The sequence below is a fragment of the Folsomia candida genome, unplaced genomic scaffold, assembly GCF_002217175.1.
Source record: "Folsomia candida strain VU population unplaced genomic scaffold, ASM221717v1 Fcan01_Sc012, whole genome shotgun sequence".
NCBI lineage: Eukaryota > Metazoa > Arthropoda > Collembola > Entomobryomorpha > Isotomidae > Folsomia > Folsomia candida.
Window position 1 is genome coordinate 1 of NW_019091204.1, and position 16,186 is coordinate 16,186.

Genomic DNA, 16,186 nt, shown 5'->3' on the forward strand with positions numbered 1-16,186 from the left:
AAGAGAGAGATTAGGAAAAATTCCTAAAGTCGTAAAATTCCATGAATTAATTTTGTTTCCACAGAAACCGTGCTCAGCTCAGATTTCCAGGTGCACATTGTTGGTGCTAGGGCTTCCCACAAGACGGGATAACAAGACGGGACAAGACGGAAAATTACGTCCCGCGTGTTGGCAAGCAAGACGGGACACGGGACGGGACGAACAACGTCTTGTCCCGTCTTGTCTCGGCAAGACGGGACGTCTTGCGACCAATTAAATAATATATTTTCGTCTCGGAATATCTAATTTGCATTTATAAGTTGGCAAAACGGTGATATTTGTTCAATCAAATATAACTTGAAAGAAATTATAATTCCCGCAAAATGGAAATTCTGTCGAAACGAATCATCGAATATTTTTTCAGATAGATTTATCTCATCCGTTATCATATCATGCATTAGAATTTAGAATTTTGTATACAATGCGAACATGAAGTCAGGTCTTGAGAACATAAATTTCTAAACAAGCATTTTCCGATCAAACCAAAAAAGAGGTTTTCACGTTTTAGGGATGGCAAGGATCTTTTCTCCACTACCCTGTGTATTGTGTTTTTACTAGCCGAAACCTTGGTTAAACTATGCTTTAGTTCGCAAAAACAATTTGTATCATGTTTCCTCAAGCGAATTAATTTTGTCGAATAGATTTAAAGTTTATCCCATTTTAAAACATGCACGTCCCGTGTTGTCCCGTCTTGCACGGGACGGGCAAGACGGGACGCAAGACAAGACGGGACAGCTTGTCGTCCCGTCTTGTCTTGAAATTTCGTCCCGCAGATAGTAACAAGACGAGACAAGATGGAGAATCTTGTCTTGTCCCGTCTTGTGGGAAGCCCTAGTTGGTGCGGATGACCAAGGAAATCCTCTCGTTAGACAGTGGGTTTCAGAAGGGGCAGACCCAGAACGGGTAGTTACATATGAACTTTCAAATTTTTCTGATACATTAATATGTAAACTTTTTACCAATGCATTTGTTGTGCAGAATTTGTCAGATTCTATGATTTCCGGCGGACCGAAATTGGACTACCCGAACTACAAGATAGATTCCTGTAAGGATTGGTTATCTTTAATTTGCATTTATGAAATAATTTTGAAATAATTTCGTTGATTTACACGGATTTCATTTTCAAATAATTTCCTTAATTTGCATTTTGCTTTCAAATGAGCTGCTTATTTAATCTGCATTTTATTCAAATTAGTGGTCGTGGATCGGAATTTCTCTTCATCCAAAGCCTCCACAAGACAGGCCTCCGGCCCGGCAATTATTGAGGTTGTAATAGTCGTGGATAAAGAATTCGGGGATCTGTTTTCCAGCAACTATCAAAGAATTGTGGACTATCTCACCGTCTACTTTTGGGATCTGAACATTCGATACAAAACACTGCCCAGTGTGGACATTTCCTTCAGAGTTAATGGACTCCTGATTATGGACGTTTGTATGCCTCCTTTTGTTTTCAATTACTGTGGAATCTTTTGGGCGTGTCACCTTATTTGCATAAATCCCACATTAGATGCCTACTTTCGGCGATACGGGTTTCCATGTTGAATAAGCTCTGTATCTCGACAATGCGTCAAAATATGCAAATGAGGTGATTACCACACAAAATTCAACGTACCGTGCTCTTACTTGAACTTGTCACCTCATTTGCATAAATCTTATTATACCCATATTGGGCGATACGGGTTTCCCATGTGGCAGAAACTCTACATATGTCTCTCGCGAATGGATCAAAATATGCAAATGAGTTGACACGCACAAATATTTCCACAGCATTTCACTACATTCCCACTATTTACTTCGGCTACTTTAACCTATTTAGTCTCCCCAAGCCCAACCTTTCATAGAAAATGCGCGCGCATCCGACGGTCGCACCGAATTTAATAGAATCCTCACCCTCTACAAAACCTGGGTATATGAGCAGCGCGGTTGGCTGGTAAGACATGACTTGGCCCCCTTGCTAACGGCCAGCCAGGTTGAATGGGGCGGTGGGCTTGCCCATGGTGGGGGCACCTGTTGGGTGGACGATGGTGGCAGGATGGACTATGGGACATGTGTCTGGAACGATGCCGGAGACTGGGGGAGCATTACGGTCGGGGCGCATGAGATAGCTCATACGTAAGAAGGGAAACTAAATAGTGCGATGTCAGAGTACAAATTTTAATTAACCAGCAAAACGTATTTTTATTTAATTTTAAGACTTGGCGCCCCACATGACGACGACCCCAGCGCGGGTTGTCCTCCACCCTACGGTTTCATCATGAGTGGAGGGAACGATCAATACCGCTATTTCTTTTCGGACTGCAGTGATCGAAAGATTTCCAGTTTTGTGAAGTACGTTACAAATAAAAGCGAAAAAACGGTATCAATTTACCCCACCCATATTTTTTCTAGTTCTAACTCTGGCGCGTGTCTAAGAAGAACTGACGGTTATTCCACGACACCTATGGACCCTAACTTCTCCTCTCCCAAGGCCCCCACAATGGGTGATCTGTGCAAGAAAATGCTCTCTTCTGACAGCTGGATTACTGACGAGGACATGTTCGATTGTAAACAAATGAGATGTAAACGGCGCGATAGTTCAAATCCAAATATGGTCTGGACCCATTTTTTCGGTTCCGTTGTGGAAAATGCGGTTTGTGGGGTAGGTACGGGGCGTTGCTTTCGAGGCAGGTGTCGCCCGGAAGGGAAACTTATTCGGAATCAGGCTGATGGGACATGGGATTATGATGGACATGTCTCGGGACACCGAATCGGTAAAGGCACATATATGTACCTGTTCATTTTCATTCATAAAACGGTTATGGTAACGAATGAGCGTGAGTTTCCTTTCATTTGAACACAAATGAATGGAAAATTCCATTTTACCAAATAAATGAGCGTGAAGAACGTGATATATTTCACTATCAGTTTTAACCGTATCATTTTTAACCGCATATATTGGGTGAAGTAAGAAATGAAGCCGAATGAAGTGAAACGAAATCAATATTAAATGAATATTAATTGAATATGACATTAATATTAAATGAATATGACACGAATCTTAAATGAATATGAAATGAATGTGAATGAATGTGAATGAAAAGCTTCCTCTAAAAATCAGAATGACCGACTTTTGAATGAAAACCATTTTGATAAACAGGTTTGGGCACATGATTCCCGCCTACATGATTCGTTGCCCGAATTCCAAGGATAGGACCCCCCTGAATTCTATTGAAATCCGGGATGGACCAGGTGACAAGAGATTGGCCACACCGTTTACCGAGGCGGGCAACACGGAGAGCGGAGATCGATGCATGTACACGGGTAATTCGGATGGCGACGCTATTTGGACGGACCGATGTAGTAATGACAATCCCTGGCACGGGTGGGAATTTAGAAGCGTTGGTGGCGCGAACTTCCTCCTGGTGCATAAAGTTACGGGGCGATGCGCAATTCCCAGTGGGGGAGAGGGATCCTGGCTTCAAACTTTTGCCTGTAATTCCGGAAATACGAGAATGATTTGGAGTTTGACCGATGGAAATTGAGATAATGGATATGTACGTTGTTAATGTAAAATTTTGCGAAATTCAATAAATGATGAAGGTCATGTGTAATAAAGTATTACCCGAAAATTATGGTTTTGTTATACAGAACCAAAAAATAAACTTTATGCCTTGTACAATTAGATATTTATTATTTAGTGATGGATTCATGTTCACCCTAAAATGTGTAACTTTTGCGCAGTTGTCCGCTTGTTTGCTCCGTTCACTATATTTTTAAAAGTATTTTTTTCAATATTTTCCAATATTTAATTCGGTAATCGGTTAAGTCTTTTTAGGTTTACATAAGTACCTACAGTAGTTATAAAGGGTCTATTTTCGCGTCATGGCGGCTATAGCGTCAGAGGAAGGGTATATTTTCGCGTCACGGCAGATATAGCGTCAGAGGAAGGGTATATTTTCGCGTTTCTTATGCATAATATATACCGGCCAAAGTCGTGTATATTTTCGCGTCCGGTATGGAAAAAGATGCTAGCGGAAAAGTGAAAGGGATGGTGGTGGTTGATGTGTGGAGCATGCAGCTGACCATGGAAAAAAGGGTTGATGCATGAAAGAGATGGTGGTGGTGGATGTGTGAAGCATAGAAAAGGGAAAAGAAGATGGATGAGCTGTCATAGGTACGATCCGCATAGAAAAGGGAAAAGTAGATGGATGCGTGCTACGGCTATGGAAAAACGAAATTTTACACAATGTATTTTCATATGCAGAAAAGAGTGATGTATTTTCATGTGCAATTTTTACAAAATGTATTTTCATGTGTATAAATTATGGCACAAGTTTCCAAACTGTCTCAAATTACCCCATTTGTCACAAATTACCCCATTCGTCTCAATTTCCCCCAGTTGTCTCATTTTGCCCCAAATGCCCAAAATTAGCCCAAATATCTCAAATTACCTCTCAATGTATTTCTTATGGGAAAAAATCTTTCAGATGCATGTACATGGAGTGGTAAGAAATGATGGCGCGACATTTGAGACTCTGGTCTCAAACCATCATCTTTTTTGTCAGATTATTCCCAAACAAGTCTATCAAGCCCGCCTCTGCGGGCCGTGTGCATAATGGAGACGTACAGCTAAGGTTCCTATTACGAAGATGTGCAAGATAGGAACTATTTGAGTTTCGCTTAAATTTTGTGTTTTAAATTTATCAAGTTTCTCGGCGTATCAATATCCTTAAACAATATAACCTTTCTAATTTTCCATGTTCGGGTGCGAATTCTTTGAAATTACATGATCACTGAACACTCGAAGGGTAACATTACCCAAAACTGCACGTAATTTAAGGTCATGTCCGCAAATTGCCCCTTTAATATTCCAGCCGTCAAATTTTCACCAGAATTCAATAGACAGATGTTTAAATAATTTTTAGACTTAATTAAAATCTACATTAATATTTCTCACAGTAATATTCATGACCTGGTGCAAGATAATTTAAGTACATTAATCTAAATTTGTAGTAGGGACCACGTCTGGGATTAACTGTATTAATACTTCGCCTTGTAAATAAAAAGTCAAATGGCGTTCCGTTGCATTAAAGGCAACCAAAATTATTCTGCATCAATTCTGCAAAAAACATAAATACGTCTTGAGCATCGAATATATTTCCTAAAATAACACTCAAATAATTATGCATAATTAGAATATCATATTTAAGCTACACTATAATTATCACATTATCACATAAAGCATGTGAGACACCGCCGTATGGTTGAGCATTGGACGCACAATAAAAAGGAACTGAGAATCTTGAGGACCAATAACAAAATGGTGAGCTGCTTACCGCGCGAAATGTTTGTAAACATTGCTTGTTGGATCAGCAGACAAAATTGTCAGTCTCCCGAAATTCATTAGAAACAATGGGTTCCGTTTGCTTGCTGGATCAGCAGACAAAATTGTCAGTCTCCCAAATTTCCTTACAAACGATGGGTCCTGTTTGCTTGCTAACTTACATATCATGCCACACCTCACGAAGAGAGCCGTCAGCGATTCCCCACTCCCACTTGGATCGGAGCACCCGAGCAGTACAGAGCTCTCTCGATTTTAAGATTAAAATTGCTCAGGAAGTTGTACATTTAATTACAAAATTAAACGAAAATGAACTCTCCTTCTTCTTCAATTGGATCTTGTTCGTCGACAACTTCAAAGACGGTAAGTAATTGAAAATTTTTTACGGTTTGACATAAAATAAATACTACTTCAAATACGCTCAGTAATTTAAAAAATTTGTTACCCTTTAACATGAAATAAATTTATTTGATCCTCTTAGCTTTGCTTAATTTGCGATGAATTGCCTGCAATGTACACCATCGCAGCGAACAATAATGCTGGGGATGGAACAAAACCATGTGGCCATCATTATTGCGTGCAGTGTTTGATTAAACACGTGAGTTCATCAGCGAGCGGGGATCAGTTCTCGCCCACCCATCAACCTAGATGTCCGTTTTGTGTGCGGGATATTTGTGGCTTCTTGCCGCTGGATTCCGCCAATTGTAAGTAATCATCTTCCTAAATTAATAATTTTACTTATTTACTTACTTTATTCTACTTTTTATTTTTACTTTTATTTTACTTACTTATATTGACTAAAATTATATTTGCTAATTATATTTTTAGCCTCATTGCAACTTGTTCGTCAAAAGGATTTCGACGGTACCATTGGAGAGATTACAAATCCGTACACGGATGAGAAACTGATGGGAACGGTTTATCAAGGTGCAAAGAAATATTTCTCTTAACTTTGCGGTCAAGTCCAGTTTGTAATTTTAATAGTATAACTAATTGAAACCAATTTATTTATTAGACTTGACCTACTTGAGCATCCTTCGCATGGAAGAACAAATCCCTCCAGTAATCCCGTTCGAGAAAATGTCCCCCGTTCATGCGGAACCCAGCTGCCCACCTCATCGATATACTTGCGTGGAATGTGATCTTCATTTCCTGACTGTTCAGGGAATTGTCAGACATGAAGCACGAAATCATTAGCTGCCATCGTTATCAGCTGCGAACTTGGCTCTCCCTTTCCTAATTAACCTTATTATCAGCTTTCAAAATTTTATTTCGATTGGATTTTTAAATTATTATATGTACTCGCTTTCAAAATTATATTTCTATTTGGCTTTTTAAACTTATTCTATTCGTGACTGTTCCAAAATTCAAAATTTTTAATTCTTATCCTTTGGTACCCAATTAGGTTCGACTCAAAAATATTTTAAATAGCTAATCATAATTATTAGTATGTGCGCGTGGGTGGAAGTAGGGCGTTAGTTATTATAGTAGTTTTTAGTCATAATTTTAAGGCAAAGTATTTAAGGGTAGGTTAGAATTTTTGTGGGAAAAGGGTAGCTCACCGACTATGCATTTAATCTTTTCGATCCCCCTTAATCTATAATTTTACCCCCAATAATTTCAAAGGTCCATCCCGTTAAATGCATGGTTGGTGAGCACAGGGTGGGCCCTCCTCTTCTGATTTATACCCTTTTGCAGTAGAGGCCACAAACAATGTGCATCCATTTTATGAACCACAAATTGAATCCCACCCCTTTTTAGTTAATGAATTTAGTATAGTTTATAGTTTTTAACCTGGGCAAGTTCCATCCCCATTAGGTCCAGTTGTTCATAAAATGGATGCACAATGTACCACGCACATGTTTATTTAATATTTTTATAGAAATTTTTTGTACAATAAAATATCAATATTCCAATCAATTTATCAAACTCTCTATCAAACTATGTAAACTGGCGAACAATTTTTTATAAACTTGAACATTTCATCAAGCTTATTAGCAAATTAGTACTTCTGTGGTGGCGAAATATGAGTAGCCAACTCATTTGTCGTCAACTGCTAGGCTGTTCGGGTCTTTGCTAATTTTATTTGTATTAAGCTCTCAACTTTTGAAACTTTATTGTGGAATTATGCCATATGGAGTTTCATCGGAGTTATCTTGTTAATGAATTTCTAAAACAAATTAAAACACATTAGTAACATTTTAAATTTGAACAAAAATTCATCCATCTAAAAAACCTAATAATCTCCAAATGTTGTCAGAGTATGTTCAACCTTAAAATTACAGCGACGAATAAATATAGGTCATGGAGATTTCCTAAACACTTTCCAGTGCTACCGATATCATTATAATTTTTTATTAGGCGCCATCCATAAATTATGTCACGCAAAAATCGCGATTTTCAAGACCCACCCCCCATCCTTTAACATGTGTCACATAGGCACGATATCATTGGAGCCTTAGACCCACCCCCCCATCCCTTGCGTGACATAATTTATGAACGACGCCTTATTCCACTAAGAATCCTATATGCGACTTATGCGTGTATTACTAACCAAGCTTTAAAAAGTTTAGAAATACATTTTGCATGTAGAATTTGTTTTTTACGCAACGGGCTCAGTCTTACAATCATTGCCCGGTTGCGATTAAATTGTGAATTTATTATAAATATTATATCATTTTATTTCTGAAGTACATCCTTGAAGACAACATTCCTCGTGAAAACCTTATTTGAATTTTCTAATAATTTTCCTTGCTCGGTCATATCACGTACATAAACTCTAACGTCTGAGGACCTTCTAACTCTTGAAAATGCAACGTAAAGTTGTCCATGACTGAATACTGGAGTAGCCAAATAAATTCCAACCTTGTCCAAAGTCTGACCTTGGGACTTATTAATAGTCATAGCAAATGCTAGCTTAACAGGGAATTGCAGTCTTCTTAGTTGAAATGGAAGATCAGAATCTGCTATAAGGTCAATTCTAGGGATAAAGACTATGTTTCCCTCAGCTGATCCTGTAAGAACCTTGGCAATAATCAAGTTTGGCTTTAGTTCAACAACAACTAATCGTGTTCCATTGCACAACCCACGCTTTGTGTTTAAATTTCTCAGTAGCATTATGAGGGAACCAACTTTCAATTTTAGTTCATGTGATGCTGATCCAGAAGGATTTAAAGTATTCAGGAATTCGGTCGGGTAATCATCCCTATCAGAATCCTCGTCTGTCATAATTGAGTCAGTACTTAAATATGTCTTGCATTCTCCTTGCAGAATTTTCAAGACTTGCTCGTTTATTTCATCAACGTCTGCATTCGTGGGGCATAAAATAGCCATTTTTGAAAATTGCTCTACTTTTTCAGGAGTTAGAGACTCACCAAAAATATCTTTAATTATATTTTCTGTCGCCAGCATTGCTTCTGGAATTTCTATTAAACTATCTTGTAATCCGTCCACATTTGTCAATTCACCGTTACCAAGTTTAATTAGCCAATCACTGTATTCCTTATCAAGTGATCTTACATTATTATTCAATTTCAAAATTTGAAATTTCCTCCAAAGGTGACTAAATTTTATGCTTGCCTGGACAATTGATACAGCATCACCGTGTGGGATTATTGGCAATGTTTGCCTAAAATCACCTCCGAGGAGTAAAACCTTTCCTCCAAATGGAAGATCATTTCTCATAATTTCTTTCAACAGCCTATCAATGCAATGCAAAGCATGAACTGATGCCATCGTTGACTCATCCCAAATTAGCAGTTTAGCGGTCCGAATTAACGTCGCATCATTCGTAGTCATCTCTATCGATGAAACTGATGTCTCGTTTAAATTCAATGGAAGTTTGTATTGGGAGTGGTAGGTCCGTCCTCCCTTTAACAAATTAGCAGCAATTCCTGTTGATGCAACAGGCAATGCAATATCACCTTGCCCTCTAACGTAGCTTAAAAGTGTTTTATATAAGTAAGTTTTCCGACTTCCACCAGGGCCGTCAAGGAAAAAACATTTTTCAACTGGTTCAGCAGAGTTTATTGAGTATTCTATTGCCTCAAATGCACTCAGTTGTTCTTCTGTCAATGTTGATTTAAGATCTTCCGCGACGCCACGCTCTAACTCAATATCTACAAAATCATTTAAATTCAAAGGCAGATGGGAAGGAGGGTCCTTTAGTTTGTAATCAGAACACTTTCTCCCATGTGTAATAAGTGTTTCTGAAATATACCTTAGCGCATATGACTCACACATATCACACTCTTCGTCAGATGGATGGCCATGAACTCTTACAAAATCCTCGGTAAGATTTTCTTTATGTTCATTCCATAGGCCTGTCATGTCGGAGGTCTCTCCAAATACACAAATATATGCAAAAAGTTCTCGCAGCTGACGTGGCATTGATGCATAAGCAGCATCATTTAATGTATCATTCCACACTGTTTGATCGCAAATCAAACCTCTCGCCTTAGCAACTTCATAAAATGAATCGTAAGCATGTCCTTGATATTTTAGAAGGTCGTCATAACTTGTTGGTCCTGCTACATGAAGTAGCAATAACCTCAAGAAATATCTCTCGCCATCGCTCATACTCACAGAATACAGACGTCCGATAACTTTGTCAGTGTGTCCATCTTTACGACGAACCCATTTATTCTTTGCATTAAATACGTAATACTCTGGAATTTCCGCATACTTGTATTGCCTGGCTTTTGGATCTTGGGTATTTAACTCGAAGAATGCCGTTAATGTAGAGTCTGTATTTTCTGCTTTATGAATTGCTTCTTGAATTTTATTAGGATCGAATGACACTCGTTTCTTGCCTGGTAACTCAACCTTTAATCTTGATATGGAATGAGTTCTATCTTGCATAGGGAATCTGAAAATTCTCCAAGCTGCCTCAGGAGGACTGACATATCTTGAATCAACATGTGTCTTAATCTCATCTATTCGTAACTCAACTTTTGCGCAATCGTGTCCCTTATAAGCGTATTTAAATAAATATTTAACGCTTCTAATCGATGCGCAAATTTCAACATTGATATGACAATTGTATTTTAAACTTAAGTATGGGTTATATGGAACAACCCATCTATTGTCAATTTTAATATTTTTATTAGTCACAACTGGTTCTAAATTGCGTCGCCGGTAAAACGGAAATCCGTTAACGTTAGCCAAAGTTTCATGTTGAAATGGTTTTGGAAAACCTTTCGAACATTTCCCGTCCACCAAGCATGGTGATTTTGAATTAATTTTATCACACGGGCCGTGGATCATATTTTTCGTAACGACATCAAATAGCCTTGGATGTGTTTCGTTATTAGGTATTTCGGCACACACGATCTTATCGATAAGGTCAACTGTCCTTGGCTTATCAATATCTTTTAGAATTATAAGAATATGAGCATGAGGGAGACCTCTTTTTTGAAATTCAATGACATGTACTTTTGCAAGTACGTGTCCTAGGACACATTTTTTTGTCAAATCCTCCAGCATCGATCTTAATTTAACATTGAATACCCGTGCTACCAAATCGGGTCTATTTTCAGGCTTTTGGCCATCTTCCAAGTTCGCAGTAATTTCAAACCATTTGGGGTTGCATGTCATTGTGATGAATAAATCTGGTTTTCCAAATTTTCTTACAATGGACATAGCATCTTGATAATTTTGATTCATATTTCTTCTGCTACCCTGAAAAGTCGAAGGTAAAATTATTGGTTTTCCAGGAACTATTCCATCCTGTTCTGCAACGGAGTCCATATAGTCCACCAATGCGTCATAGCTACCTGCTCTAAGCTTGCTTTGATTTTGCCGAACGAAATTAAGGTCGTTTGCTTCAGCTTTCACATACGCATCGACAAAGTATTGCTGAGTAAGTTTTCCGGCACTCAAAAACGGACTAAATGTCTCACGAACCGAAAATATGTAAGAGTAGTACATTTTTAGTGTTACTCTTTTTCTCGAGTTTGTGTTAACATTTGTCGAGTGAGAACGTACGCATAACGCCAAGTCTTCTCCCCAGCCTTGTTCTCCATATGGATAGAGGAGGGGATAGGTCAGGGCATCAAGATTTTTGTTTAGAATACTAATTCGTTTTGTTGTAGGAGAATTTTCGCCGGTTGGTCTTAAATGAATTAGTAAATCTCTTTCTAGTGGAGGCTCGCCATCGGTATTGCTGAAGATTATCGCAACCTCATTACATGTCTGCATGTTATATCGACGGTTGTCAAGAGCTCGGTCGTTAACAATCGCCATTGTAACTTCTTTGGCTAAATGTCCTTGGCTTTGTTCTTTGATTTTCTCCTCCTTCTCGAATTCATGAAGCATTTTGAATGCTCTTGCAAACGGATTATCTTTCATAATATCAAGCAGGTTCGACATCACATGATTTTTGCAGGCAACATTAGAAGGTTCGTTCAGTCTTTGACTGGTTGCCTCATCTGGGTCAAGTATATACAATTGCGCGTACTTTCGTGGTTCGCCTTCTTCTGGATGCAAGGTCCCTGCCCTGTGATAGATCTGACCATGGATTCTGTAACAGTACGGGCCATACCCAGGTGGAGCTTTAATTTGTGCTCCAACTGATGCAAATGCGAATGCATTATTGTAGGACCTTATATGTTCCATGAAATGTTTAGAATCTGGGTCCTTCCCTGTTAAAAGTCGTTTTATGTACTCATATGTTGCAAAATTTTGGATTTTGACCTTTCCTTTGTTGCAGCAAACTGTAAACTTTTTATCGGTTGGTCTTTCTCTAGCAAAATGCTTGGCATTGCAAAATTCACAAAGAACATTCATCTCCCCCATATTGTGTAATTCCACAATGCTTTCTTCTAAATTATCAATTATGGCTGCTCTTGCTGTCATTTTTAGTACGCGACATGAAGCATTGGCTCGATTTGTGCGCAATTGCTCTAATCTCTCATCTCTCTCTTTGGGTGTTTCAAGTTGGCGTCTTGATGAAATTCGTTGATTGTCCTGAATTTTTCGTTTCATTGCCTCTTCGTCAGTCTCTGTCAATCTCACTACTGAAGTTCTCTGAGCATTCGCTAGGCAACGTGCTGACCTTTCCTCTTCGGTCTCAGCTAACCTACTTTCATTGTTTCGTCGAGCATTCGCTAGGCAACGTGCTGACCTTTTCTCTTCGGTCTCAGCTAACCTACTTTCATTGTTTCGTCGAGCATTCGCTAGGCAACGTGCTGACCTTTCCTCTTCGGTCTCAGCCAACCTACTCTCATTGTTTCGTCGAGCATTTGCTAGGCAACGTGCTGACCTTTCCTCTTCGGTCTCAGCTAACCTAGTTTCATTGTTTCGTCGAGCATTCGCTAGGCAACGTTCTGACCTTTCCTCTTCGGTCTCAGCTAACCTACTTTCATTGTTACGTCGAGCATTCGCTAGGCAACGTTCTGACCTTTCCTCTTCGGTCTCAGCCAACCTACTCTCAGTGTTTCGTCGAGCATTTGCTAGGCAACGTGCTGACCTTTCCTCTTCTGTCTCTGCTAATCTGCTGTCAGCTGTTCGTCTGGCATTAGCGTCTCTCCGAAGTGATGCTTGCGACTCAGTTTCTCCTGGTCGTCGTCGATGCATCATAGAATTTTTAGTTTCCGAATCAGATGCTGATTCAAATTCATCTCTGCAGTTTAACCGTTGCTTCTTGCGTACCATTCTGAATAACTGCCAACTTAGGGCTCAAAATTGCTACGAATAGCTCAAGTGGTTGCCACTTAGGGCTCAGTATGTGTCTACAGATAGATCACTCAAAATTATGTATAATGAATCGAAAATGCCAACTTAGGGCTGAAAATAAGTCGACTTAGGACTGTTTCCCGTGCAAATGCAAATAATGCGAGAATTTACGGGTTGCTTGCCTAAGAAAAAATTAATCAAATTAATTGGTAAAAATATAGTTTATATAGAAATTCTTGCAAATAGCGAATTTTTTAATTAGTGGCTGCAACCATTTCCAAACAAAATTCAAACAAATCATCAGTCAAATTACCTACCTAAAATGATTTTCTGAACAATCAATTGGAAAACTCTTTTATTTAGTTAAATTTAAATTTAGTTAATTTTCTGTTTTTTGTAGTTTCCTGCACACAAAAATTCAATGAAAAACAGGAAATTTCCAAGGAAAGCTCAAAATAATTTCGGCAACCCAGTCTGACGACATTGCACAGCAAAGTGATGACCACTAAAATTGTTGCTACCGTTTGATTAATTCAGCTTAACGTTGACAAAACGTTTTTGTTGACTGTTAGCAGGTCCTATAATTATGCCTTGCAGGAGAGGGGGTAACGTAAACAAACGTTTCCACCCTGCCGACACAAATTGGTAAAGGGATGCAAATTTCAGCAAGCTTTCACAACGTTCAGCTAACGTATAACTGAGAGCCAATCATAAAATTTTAATTTTTTAATGCTTTCACTATTGGCCCTATCCTGCAATGTATAATTAGCATTGGAAGATTCGAAAAGTCTTGAATCCTATCTTTCAATGGTAAGTTGGCACCGTCTGGCAATAGAAACGTTCTGTCAACGTCGAGCTGAGACAATAAAACGTCTGACAGCAGTTTAATGCTCATCAGTCGATCGCCAACTGTCAGCTCGGTTGCCACAATTTTTGCAGTTCCCTTGAAAATTAATTTCTACATTTTGCGAACTGTATTCAATTCTTGATTTACTTTCATATGGCTTATAGAGTCGCTTCTGAATTTTCTCCCAACGCTGTGGCCGCTGGTTGGGATGTGGCCTCTACACGGCTCTTGAAAGCACCAAATGATCGATTTTGCGTTCAGTGCGGATTTGTTATCCGGGGTCAGGCGATGGACAAACCTGGTAATTATATTTCATTGAAAATCTAATATTTATGCTTTATTAGTTTTTGATAGTCCAGCGTATACGATGTACTACTATTTAATAAAGTTAGTCTAATAATTTATATCGTCTCTACAAATACAAATTTTACTTTGTTGTTTTATAGCTGTGTGCCCACACAAAAATTGCAAGCAGCCTCTAATCTTCCGAGCAAATCAATTTGATTCCGCTAGCAAGTGGGGACGCTGCCGACAGTGTGACAGCTTTACTCACGGTATGTATAACTGTGTTACTAAACATTTAGAGTTAGAAATCCACCTGTCAAAAAACCTTTTAATTGAACGTCGAAATATAGATTCTTCGATAGTTAATTTTGGGTCATCACATCTATATGTATTTTATTATTTATTATTACAGCCGACTTCCCATACTGTCAATCCTGCGGTACGGCTAATCGAGACGCCCTTTCCCGAAAACGCCGCTTTGAACAAATTCAAATTCAGAAACAGCAGCTTGAAGCCAAGCGACTGAAAGAAGAGAATGACGCCTTGAAGCAGCAAACGCATGATCCTGATTTCTTGTTATGGAAAGAAGTGAAGAAGGAGGAGGAGCGGAAACGAATATTAGAAGAAGAAAAGAAGAAAATTGAGGAGGAGGAGGCTAACGCTGATGCCGAACAGGTAGCTGCCGCGAAGAAGTTAGAGGAATCTCTTCTACAGGATGATGAAGAAATGAAGGAATAATGTGGTAAATGTGCAAAATCATAAAATTTTAATGAAGCTTTTTAAGTCTCCCTCTTATTTGTAATTAGTTTGATGATTTTTTAAATTTCAAGAACTGTTTTTTGTTTTATTTGTTTCAATGTTTCTTACTTACTTTCATGCTTCCTACTTAAAATTTACACATGTATTTATGAAATAATTTAAATGAATAAAACATTCCATTAAAAATATATAAAAACAAAATTAAATTTGCCTTAGCATTACTTTTGTAAATATTAATAGCATTAAAACTTATTTTTATTTCATCAAGCCAAACACATTGCTCATCTTATATTAAAATAGTCACACATAGACAGAAATGTTAAATTTAAGAGCCGGGGCTATGAGACTACTCACACGAAGCGGCAATTTCAAACCTTAGCATGTGTGGTCGGCCAACGAATCCCGGCCAGCGAAATACATAGACAACATTTAAAATGCAGACTTAGTCACGTAAATTTCAGATCACGTGGCGTTATTCAGGAAGTGTGCCCAGTTCACAGGACACGTGGCGTAATACAGGGGGTGTGCCCAGGTCACAGGACACGTGGCGTAATACAGGGGTGTGCCCAGGTCACAGGACACGTGGCGTAATACAGGGGGTGTGCCCAGGTCACAGGACACGTGGCGTAATACAGGGGGTGTGCCCAGGTCACAGGACACGTGGCGTAATACAGGGGGTGTGCCCAGGTCACAGGACACGTGGCGTAATACAGGGGGTGTGCCCAGGTCACAGGACACGTGGCGTCAATCAGGGGGTGTGCCCAGGTCACAGGATACGTGGCGAAATTCAGCTGGGTATGCGGGTTATCTGTCATGCCAAGTCAATGTTATTATGTATTGATAATGTGGATTCATGGGTAACGTTAGACTGTCATTGAGTGAAGCGCCCAGTTCAAAAAAGCACACATACATACATACATACATACATACACACAGACAACACGGGGCTATTAGTATTTAGGATATCTCAAATTAGCTCCTTTTGTCTCAAATTGCCTCAAATGTTATAAATTGCTTAAAATTTCTCACATTTTAGTACTTGACACTTATAAATAACAAGATTTCTCCTTTCATTAGTTAGTCAATCGCAGAGTGCTCAGGATTAAAAATGCCTTTTTACTGCGTACCAAAACATTTAGCCTGGTTTAGTCTCTTTATATTGGTGTTAAATATAACGTTACTCGTGATAATATGTGCATACTTTATAATTGAAAGTAGAAATTCAAACTATACCGTTTGCAGTCCTCAAAACACTCGTGAAA

General features: G+C 38.8%; 3 protein-coding genes across 3 annotated transcripts; 2 read left to right on the forward strand and 1 right to left on the reverse strand.

Moving 5' to 3' along the window:
* The first annotated feature begins 4,601 nt into the window (after positions 1-4,601).
* LOC118437201 lies at positions 4,602-7,609 on the forward strand. Its single transcript, XM_035856081.1, has 4 exons — positions 4,602-5,722; positions 5,841-6,063; positions 6,188-6,286; positions 6,375-7,609. The coding sequence occupies exons 1-4, from the start codon at positions 5,669-5,671 to the stop codon at positions 6,554-6,556; spliced, it is 558 nt and encodes a 185-aa protein (XP_035711974.1). The 5' UTR covers positions 4,602-5,668; the 3' UTR covers positions 6,557-7,609.
* Positions 7,610-8,038: 429 nt separating this feature from the next.
* Positions 8,039-13,012, reverse strand: LOC110855449. Its single transcript, XM_022103857.1, has one exon. The coding sequence runs from the start codon at positions 13,010-13,012 to the stop codon at positions 8,039-8,041; it is 4,974 nt and encodes a 1,657-aa protein (XP_021959549.1).
* Positions 13,013-13,485: 473 nt separating this feature from the next.
* LOC118437247 lies at positions 13,486-15,463 on the forward strand. The gene is made up of 3 exons (XM_035856156.1): positions 13,486-14,181; positions 14,327-14,434; positions 14,578-15,463. Exons 1-3 carry the CDS (start codon positions 14,034-14,036, stop codon positions 14,901-14,903), a joined length of 582 nt encoding a protein of 193 aa, XP_035712049.1. The 5' UTR covers positions 13,486-14,033; the 3' UTR covers positions 14,904-15,463.
* Positions 15,464-16,186: the final 723 nt, after the last annotated feature.

Coding starts and splice junctions, on each gene's coding strand:
- LOC118437201 (XM_035856081.1), top strand. CDS start 5,669: ATGAACTCTCCTTCTTCTTCAATTGGATCTTGTTCGTCGACAACTTCA. Junction 5,723..5,840: donor CGTCGACAACTTCAAAGACG/GTAAGTAATTGA, acceptor TGATCCTCTTAG/CTTTGCTTAATTTGCGATGA. Junction 6,064..6,187: donor GCCGCTGGATTCCGCCAATT/GTAAGTAATCAT, acceptor TTATATTTTTAG/CCTCATTGCAACTTGTTCGT.
- LOC110855449 (XM_022103857.1), bottom strand. CDS start 13,012: ATGGTACGCAAGAAGCAACGGTTAAACTGCAGAGATGAATTTGAATCA.
- LOC118437247 (XM_035856156.1), top strand. CDS start 14,034: ATGGCTTATAGAGTCGCTTCTGAATTTTCTCCCAACGCTGTGGCCGCT. Junction 14,182..14,326: donor TCAGGCGATGGACAAACCTG/GTAATTATATTT, acceptor GTTGTTTTATAG/CTGTGTGCCCACACAAAAAT. Junction 14,435..14,577: donor GTGTGACAGCTTTACTCACG/GTATGTATAACT, acceptor TTATTATTACAG/CCGACTTCCCATACTGTCAA.